At 37.8% G+C, this 9,762-nt stretch overlaps 1 protein-coding gene across 1 annotated transcript; it reads right to left on the bottom strand.

Annotated features, from left to right (window-relative positions):
- Nucleotides 1–2,087: 2,087 nt before the first annotated feature.
- Nucleotides 2,088–5,231, bottom strand: LOC118469992 (N-lysine methyltransferase KMT5A-A-like). The gene is made up of 7 exons (XM_055010638.1): nucleotides 4,901–5,231; nucleotides 4,646–4,808; nucleotides 4,306–4,498; nucleotides 3,943–4,014; nucleotides 3,270–3,341; nucleotides 2,612–2,686; nucleotides 2,088–2,153 (listed from the first exon to the last, which is right to left on the bottom strand). The coding sequence occupies exons 1-7, from the start codon at nucleotides 5,013–5,015 to the stop codon at nucleotides 2,088–2,090; spliced, it is 756 nt and encodes a 251-aa protein (XP_054866613.1). The 5' UTR covers nucleotides 5,016–5,231.
- Between the last annotated feature and the right edge of the window lie 4,531 nt (nucleotides 5,232–9,762).

The following is a 9,762-nucleotide window of genomic DNA, read 5'->3' as shown; positions in this document are numbered from 1 at the left end:
TCTAGATTTGACTTTAAAATCTGACCTCATAACCAAGCTAGTAGGAGAGGACAACACTGCCTAGAACAAGGTGCTCTGGTAATTGAATTTACCTGTTCAGTGTTTTCACAGGAAGAATCAGATGTTAAGGTCCCAGCAGCATGATTAAGAAACTGTGGCACCTGAAACCTTGTGCCAAGAAGAGGAAAAAAATGAAATAAAAACAATTTTAGCACCAAGGGTTGCACTTTGTGGTATGTATGTATGAGTTTACAACACAATTATCAACTGGAGGAATGATCACTGATGATGATGACACTGCAGGACACTTTTACCACATTAAAAATTGTTATTCACAGATAGAAAAAAAGACAATTAACACTAACAACACATTGTACTGAGTATTCAGTGTACCTGACCAGTATAGTTACTGTGAGGACTGTGTGTTTACAATATTTAGCCATACAAAACATACAAACCCACATCAGTAATCTTACTATGAAGGACAGAGTGTATACACTGTCCTGAGTATTCAGTGTACCTGACCACTATAGTTACTGTGAGTACTGTGTATCTATAATATTTAGCCATACAAAACATACAAACCCACATCAGTAATCTTACTATGAAGGACAGTGTATACACTGTCCTCAGTATTCAGTGTACCTGACCACTATAGTTACTGTGAGGACTGTGTATCTATAATATTTAGCCATACAGAACATACAAACCCACATCAGTAATCTTACTATGAAGGACAGTGTATACACTGTCCTGAGTATTCAGTGTACCTGACCAGTACAGTCACTGTGAAGACTGTGTCTCTATGGTATTTAATACTGACATGCAGAGAATACAGTTTGTTATTGAAAAAATAATGCGAGTACCAACAATCAATAAAAATCACCTGTTCATCTTGTCTGAGGCAGTCTGATGTCATGGCCACAGCAGAATTTTGGCAATCTGCCTCCGTTGCAGTCTTGAGAAGAAAAAAGAAAAAACACAGGACAAAACAATCAGCGCTTCAGATTAAAAAATAATAACAATAATCACATGTAGTCACTTAACAAATCAATAATATATGCACAACAACACACACTGAACCATGACTATATGACAACATAACAAATGTATTCAGCCTTTCACTAAGAAGAAGAGGTCAATTCTTACTGCTGTGTCGATTTGACTCTTCAGATATTCTCCACATTCATACAGTGTTCTCGGCATACACAGTTTCTATGTTTGTTGTATGTTTGGACCACTCTGTTTAACATGACTAATTCTTAAGAAGTGCAGCATGTACTGGATGTAGCCCTCCGTAGATACAATGTTAGCTGGTATAGTCTCATCTAGATTTGACTTTTAAAATCTGACCTCATAACCAAGCTAGTAGGAGAGGACAACACTGCCTAGAACAAGGTGCTCTGGTAATGAATTTACCTGTTCAGTGTTTTCACAGGAAGAATCAGATGTTAAGGTCCCAGCAGATGATTAAGAACTGTGGCACCTGAAACCTTGTGCCAAGAAGAGGAAAAAAAATGAAATAAAAACAATTTTAGCACCAAGGGTTGCACTTTGTGGTATGTATGTATGAGTTTACAACACAATTATGTACTGGTGGAATGGTCACTGATGATGATGACACTGCAGGACACTTTTACCACATTAAAAATTGTTATTCACAGATAGAAAAAAACAATTAACACTAACAACACATTGTACTGAGTATTCAGTGTACCTGACCAGTATAGTTACTGTGAGGACTGTGTGTCTACAATATTTAGCCATACAAAACATACAAACCCATCAGTAATCTTACTATGAAGGACAGAGTGTATACACTGTCCTGAGTATTCAGTGTACCTGACCACTATAGTTACTGTGAGTACTGTGTATCTATAATATTTAGCCATACAAAACATACAAACCCACATCAGTAATCTTACTATGAAGGACAGTGTATACACTGTCCTGAGTATTCAGTGTACCTGACCAGTACAGTCACTGTGAAGACTGTGTCTCTATGGTATTTAATACTGACATGCAGAGAATACAGTTTGTTATTGAAAAAATAATGCAGTACCAACAATCAATAAAAAATCACCTGTTCATCTTGTCTGAGGCAGTCTGATGTCATGGCCACAGCAGAATTTTGGCAATGCCTCCGTTGCAGTCTTGAGAAGAAAAAAGAAAAAACACAGGACAAAACAATCAGCGCTTCAGATTAAAAATAATAACAATAATCACATGTAGTCACTTAACAAATCAATAATATATGCACAACAACACACACTGAACCATGACTATATGACAACATAACAAATGTATTCAGCCTTTCACTAAGAAGAAGAGGTCAATTCTTACTGCTGTGTCAATTGACTCTTCAGATATTCTCCACATTCATACAGTGTTCTCGGCATACACAGTTCTATGTTTGTTGTATGTTTGGACCACTCTGTTTAACATGACTAATTCTTAAGAAGTGCAGCATGTACTGGATGTAGCCCTCCGTAGATACAATGTTAGCTGGTATAGTACTCATCTAGATTTGACTTTAAAATCTGACCTCATAACCAAGCTAGTAGGAGAGGACAACACTGCCTAGAACAAGGTGCTCTGGTAATGAATTTACCTGTTCAGTGTTTTCACAGGAAGAATCAGATGTTAAGGTCCCAGCAGCATGATTAAGAACTGTGGCACCTGAAACCTTGTGCCAAGAAGAGGAAAAAAATGAAATAAAAACAATTTTAGCACCAAGGGTTGCACTTTGTGGTATGTATGTATGAGTTTACAACACAATTATGTACTGGTGGAATGGTCACTGATGATGATGACACTGCAGGACACTTTTACCACATTAAAAATTGTTATTCACAGATAGAAAAAAAAAACAATTAACACTAACAACACATTGTACTGAGTATTCAGTGTACCTGACCAGTATAGTTACTGTGAGGACTGTGTGTCTACAATATTTAGCTATACAAAACATACAAACCCACATCATTAATCTTAAGGACAGAGTGTATACACTGTCCTGAGTATTCAGTGTACCTGACCACTATAGTTACTGTGAGGACTGTGTGTCTACAATATTTAGCTATACAAAACATACAAACCCACATCATTAATCTTAAGGACAGAGTGTATACACTGTCCTGAGTATTCAGTGTACCTGACCAATACAGTCACTGTGAAGACTGTGTCTCTATGGTATTTAATACTGACATGCAGAGAATACAGTTTGTTATTGAAAAAATAATGCAGTACCAACAATCAATAAAAATCACCTGTTCATCTTGTCTGAGGCAGTCTGATGTCATGGCCACAGCAGAATTTTGGCAATCTGCCTCCGTTGCAGTCTTGAGAAGAAAAAAGAAAAAACACAGGACAAAACAATCAGCGCTTCAGATGAAAAATAATAACAATAATCACATGTAGTCACTTAACAAATCAATAATATATGCACAACAACACACACTGAACCATGACTATATGACAACATAACAAATGTATTCAGCCTTTCACTAAGAAGAAGAGGTCAATTCTTACTGCTGTGTCAATTTGACTCTTCAGATATTCTCCACATTCATACAGTGTTCTCGGCATACACAGTTCTATGTTTGTTGTATGTTTGGACCACTCTGTTTAACATGACTAATTCTTAAGAAGTGCAGCATGTACTGGATGTAGCCCTCCTTAGATACAATGTTAGCTGGTATAGTCCTCATCTAGATTTGACTTTAAAATCTGACCTCATAACCAAGCTAGTAGGGGAGGACAACACTGCCTAGAACAAGGTGCTCTGGTAATGAATTTACCTGTTCAGTGTTTTCACAGGAAGAATCAGATGTCAAGGTCATCATTATGGTAATGTTTAAAATGACTAAAAACACCCGAGTATTAAATTTACCAGTATCGCTCCTCTATTACAAAAAATCCTTCATCATAATCAGCATTTACCATCTGTGTTGCATTGTCTGCTCTGAGGTTGACCAAAACCTCAGAGCAGAGCCGCTCCTTCTCTGGGCTAGACTGTGAAAATAATACAAGGAAAAATTAGTCTTGCTTGAACACACTTCTTTGCTAGTACAGTAATTGTGTGTTTAGCAGTATACATCATAACAAGATTATGCAAAAAGAAAACGTTCCACTGCTGGTCAATAATTTTTTACATTGTACTGTACATTATCTAATGTGTATATTTTCATCATTCTCTAAATTGTGCAAAGGTATAAAAAGACTGATCATGAAAATTATTCATGGCATGCTTAATTGTACTGTGTAAATCCAAAACAGTGAAATTCTGGTAGATTCCATCTATACCTTTAACCTCCAAGGCCAGTCAGAGTCTCCGTAGTTGTACGTTATCTCTTCTCCTGGTTTGATATCCTTCAGTGCGAACAGACAGAGATGCGGTATTCCAGTGACTGCGATTGTTTTCATTTTACTGTTTGGACTGATGTGGTCATCGTTCACCAGTCTCCCAAGGGAGTTATCTTCTTTGGCTGCATCAATGCTGAAATAGCAAAAATTATGATGAGTTAAGGTTTTATACTATGACAGTAATTAAACATATATGAACAAATTTATAAGTGTGGACCTTTACTAAGCTGAGGCTATTTTTCTAAGGGGGAAATAAAATGTTAAGAGATGCTATATTTACCATAATTTTTTTCCATCATGGCGAAATTCAAACATGAACACTTTGAGGGCGTCATGGTACAGTCTAAGGCGGTTTTCATGTTCTTTTTTGCTTATTATTTCTCCACGATACTCTATGAGGAACTCTCCTTTCTGAAAGTAGCGCCTGCTGAACACTCCTCGACCTCACACAGAATAGAGATTGTCAGAAAAAGTTAAGATTAACACAATAATTAAAAATCTAATTTTGCAGACAATCCTGAATATCTTAACTCACCTTTGTATGAATTAATAAACTGCACTTCAAATCCATCCTTGTCTTTACCCAGGGATGCAAAATATTTTGCTTCTTCTTTTGGTTTTATTTTTGCCCTTTGCGGCCTCATGGCCATTTCTGTTTTGTCATGCAGTCAAATGATAATGCCTGTAGGAATGATAAACAGAAACACATAAAGTGAAATAGTCTGGTTTAACTTTCATTACACTAGTAATATCACTATCAACAGACCACTGTACAGCTGTCTTTTGTCATGGATTACTTTTTCATTTTAATGTACCAATACAGCCCAGTGAAAAAAATCCCAAACAGACACTTTTTCTACTTTTACTTAAACTGTGCCAAATAGCATTTACTTACACACTGTGCAGCTAAGTTTCATTAAATGGCAAATCTGCAGAGTGCATTAACATAACATTAACTTACTATAATTTCAATTGCTCACAAAGATAATTTTTCATTAAAAGAACGCTTAAAGAAAAAAAACAGTTCGGTAGGTAAATGCAAACATGCAGACTTAACCTAAGCTAGGCTAACTAACATTAAAGTTAGCTTCACATGCGTAGCGTTGCATTTAAAGCTAATGCTAATTAACGTTAGCGCCACATGCTAACGCTAATTAACGTTAGCACCACATGTAGCGTTGCATGCAGTGCTAACGTTTATTGGCCCGAAAAATAGTGCAGGACTGCACACTGTGAATGACACTCACGCTTTAAACTAACAATATAAAAATATACTCGGTCACACTAATTTTTGGACTCCACATGTGGTGGTTAGTTTCAGGCCTTACCTCTTGCGTCCACACCTGCAGGCATTTAAAAGAGACGTGCTCCTGCAGACGGTGAAAGTCAGGAAGCATTAGGTGTCACAGGGCCACAACAACGACGGTGATTGGCTGAAGAGGAGTCAACCTCAGGAAGCGCATTTTCTATTTTATTTATTATGTCAAGCAAATGTGTGTATGTTAAAGTAACGCCATTTTCATTTCTATATTTAAAAGAAAATATAAAATATTACTTCTTAAATAAATATCAACATTTAAAACGTGCTTTCCCTGACATATTCATCAGAAATTATTCAAAATAACGATTAAAAATAGCCGAATAACAATCTTAAAAAATGTTTAAAAAAATAAAATAAAAATTTAAAAAAAGAGATGGCAAAAAAAATCATTCATTATTTGTATTCACTTACTTCTTATGGAGCAGGCAAGTAGGCAATTGCATATAGCCAGCTCATAAAAAAATGCAGCACTCAACACCATTTTCCAAACACTGACTGTTTTGTGCAACTATTCGAAGCACATCTGTCTTATAGGTCTCTTTACTGGTCAAATCTGTCTCTTTAATTGTCATATCTGTCTCTCTACTGATCATATCTGTCTCTCTGCTAATCATATCTGTCTCTTTACTGGTCATATATTTCTCTTTACTGGTCAAATCTGTCTCTTCACTGATCATATCTGTCTCTTTACTGGTCATATCTGCCTCTTTACTGATCATATCTGTCTCTTCACTGGTCAGATCTGCCTCTTTACCGGTCATATCTTTCTCTTTACTGGTCACATATGTCTCTTTACTGATCATATGTTTCTCTGCACTGGTCACATCTGTCTCTTTTCTTTTCATATCTGTCTCTGTACTGGTTATATCTGTGTCTTTCCTGGTCATAGCTGTTTCTTTAATTGTCATATCTTGCTGTTTTTCTGTCTACCAGTAAAAGTGGTAGCTACTTTATAACAGCATAGTTTTCTGGGTTATGAGGTGACCGCATGGTGTAATTCGAGAATACACAGCTTTTCTGACAAAATCCGCAATTATGGGGACCTTCCGCCTGTCAACCAATCAGAAGCCCTGAAATATACACTGTGTGAATAATTCATGAGCAGGTGCAATACCAGGACCTGTCTACAGGGGCGCTATATTGATACACAAATTATACACAAACTCAGGTCAATGTGAATTGTTGAGACTTTTGGAGAAATTTTGGATTCCTGCCTTCTAGACCTAAAGAAACCCTTCTGCATTGTCAGAATTATGAGGACACCGACCCTGTCCTCATAATTCAAAATGTCCTCATAGTGTGGCGTGTATTCATGCAAAATGTCCTCATAATACACAATAGCACACACACACACACACACACACACACACACACACACACACACACTTTGGTTCGGATGCCTTCCACATAATTCCCCCTGCACACTGTCAACTGTTTCCGTAAGGTTTTTGTGCATCTTTGCATTTTCCTACAGCAATAGCATGTTTATTATCTTTGCATGAGTGTGTGTGTGTATGTGTGTGTGAGTGTATGGATATGCGACTTTGCTTGGCCCTGCGGTATCATAGTCTGGTCTGCACTAAGCATTTATGTGCTAATTAAGGTCTGGCCAGGACTGGAAGGCTGGTGATAAGGCCTGTCTCCGGCCCTCTCATTAATGTTACACGCTCCACTGGGGTTACACACACTCACAGACACACACACAGAACACACAACACACACAGAACCACAGTGGCAGCAGTATTCACTCGTTATTAGGCAGGCTTCGGCTGATTTCTCAGATTTTGCCATTTGGGAGCCAGACAGGGAATTCTTAATAAGTGAGGGGGACTAAATAAGGAAACGGAGAGGAAGTGATGGTGTTGCATTGCACTGCTGGCCAAAGCTACTTAATAACACTGAAGTAGTGCAGAGAAATATGGAGCCTGGTGACCCCGTGTGTCTGCATATGCCTGTATGGAGCTGTGGATATGTGAAAATAAAGGTTGCACAAGAATTGGATCAAAAACAACGCTGTAGTTCCAAAAACTGCAGTTTCTCGCAAGGCCACTTGAGCAAGTCAATCTCGTTGCAACTCCATGTTAAAACGCCCAACTTTACAGCAGAAATAAACATGTTTCCTGACTGGTACAAAAAAAGTATTGGACTGTATCACCATGGTGACTGTGAATTTTAGATGACTCACCTGTTTAAACTACACAGCAGTTTAAATGATGCATTATAGGAGGAACCTCTATGAGTGACATGTGGGTGCCATCGTAGATCAATCCATTGACCAGAAATGTTTGCATAGCTCACCTCAGTTCCACTCATGCTCCACCTCTTTGCTCTTTTTTGGATTATTTGGGAGTGAGGATATGTAGAAACCTATGGCTTACGTTATCAGTGGTACCGTTTCCACACACAAAAACATCTTTTGATAGTTGCAGCCACGTTAATTCTTGGCATATCCCCTTTTGTCTCCTCATTGTTCTACCGCTAAACTTGTTCATTGAATCCCTTCAGCCTATTCCCCTCATTCACATTCCTTTGTATTTGATCACTGCTGATGTTTATCTCTCACTCTATCCTTCTGCTTCACAAGTCAAACACGAGTCTACATGCAAACTCTGCCTGTAAAAGAGAGATGACAAAACCTCCACAATTCACTATGACAACAGCCTGGGCTAAGTCTATGTGTGTGTTTGCTTTGTGGCATTCCTCTCTGTAAAGATCTGGCAAAACACAGCAGGAAGAGACACAGACCAAAGATTGCCAGGAATTAATGTTGAAACCATTACTGCCTAAATTACAGAAAAATAGAAAGACAGCAACATCAAACCAACAGAAAGAAAGCGTGAAACCCCTGAAATGAGGATTTGTGGCAAGGAAAAGAACAGCTCACAGCAGTGTTAGAAAACAAGTTACTGAGAACAGTATGTAGGCTGGTTTGCTGGAAAGATGACTTGTTTGGAAGAAGACCAATCTACAGGCTGTCTGTCTGTATGAAGCTGAGCCAAAGTACACACACACAGCACTCCAATGACCTCCACCACCCTGAATATGATAAGCCAGGACACGCTCTAATTCAGACTGAGTGTTTATGAATGTATTAGTGTGTATAACTGAGAAACTCAAAGAAGTGTGAAATGATACACATAAATATAATGTTTCTGTTTGTGTCTTTGGATTCATATGTATCTGTGTTAGTTTGCCCATATTTGCCTACAGTGTACACTATATTATGTAGGATAGATATTTAGATAAACAGGCCATAGAAGAGCAGCAGCCAGCTAAGCTGCAGCGTTTAGACCAGCAGAAAGAGAAGACTCCAGTCTACTGCCCTACTTACAATTATATCTACCCACAACAAACAAGGACATTGACTTAAAGCAACTATAACCAATATTTAAGCTCAATGGTTTGGTTATATAGCCCAAAACACTGTTTTGCTTCACTCTACTGGCTCTCATAAATTGTTTTTGGCCATAGCGTGGAGTTGTTTTCAGAAAAAAGGTTCTATTCTCCATATGAACTTTATTTTAAAGATGAACGAAACCATTGTGACATCACTCATTGGTTTGTAGACTACCATTTTGAAGCCTTGAGTTTGGCATTTGACCGTCACCATCTCTATGAGTGAGGAGTGGATATGAGTGAAAACTTGAGGATACAACACACACCAACAGGGTAACAATCACAAGGTAGCAATGCCCTAAAACACATCCTTCTTTATTGTCTGTTATATTTTCAGTGGAGTCATATCTTACAAAGTGGGCACCATGCTGTATTGGAAGAGTCTTGAAACCAGTGATGGAGTCCATAATCTCTTTTGGAAAATGTTTACTGAGGTAGAAAATAAAAAGAGAAGTAGGGTCATTTTGTAATGGACTTCTATATAAAATGTCATATTTTTGCAACCAGAGGAGTCGCCTCCTGCTGGACATAAGAAAAACTGCAAGTTTAAGTCACATTTGTATTAGCGTCACATTTTAGACCTTGTGGCTGCATCCATCTCTCATATACAGTGTAATAGCTAACAAACAATTTTTGCATTTAGCAACTTAAAAAACAGGATTTTTCACTTGTAGTTGGTG

Source organism: Amphiprion ocellaris, chromosome 5 (assembly GCF_022539595.1).
Source record: "Amphiprion ocellaris isolate individual 3 ecotype Okinawa chromosome 5, ASM2253959v1, whole genome shotgun sequence".
In the NCBI taxonomy this organism is placed as follows: Eukaryota; Metazoa; Chordata; class Actinopteri; family Pomacentridae; genus Amphiprion; species Amphiprion ocellaris.
Note: the sequence above shows the minus strand (reverse complement) of the source record. Positions and strands in the feature narration are given on the sequence as shown.

Bases quoted from the DNA above. Each gene is read 5' to 3' on its own strand.
- LOC118469992 (XM_055010638.1), bottom strand. From the start codon at position 5,015: ATGGCCATGAGGCCGCAAAGGGCAAAAATAAAACCAAAAGAAGAAGCA. The intron at 4,809-4,900 runs GTGAGTTAAGAT...ATTCTGTGTGAG, and splicing joins GTTTATTAATTCATACAAAG to GTCGAGGAGTGTTCAGCAGG. The intron at 2,154-2,611 runs GTAAATTCATTA...TTTCTTCTCAAG, and splicing joins CCTGTGAAAACACTGAACAG to ACTGCAACGGAGGCATTGCC.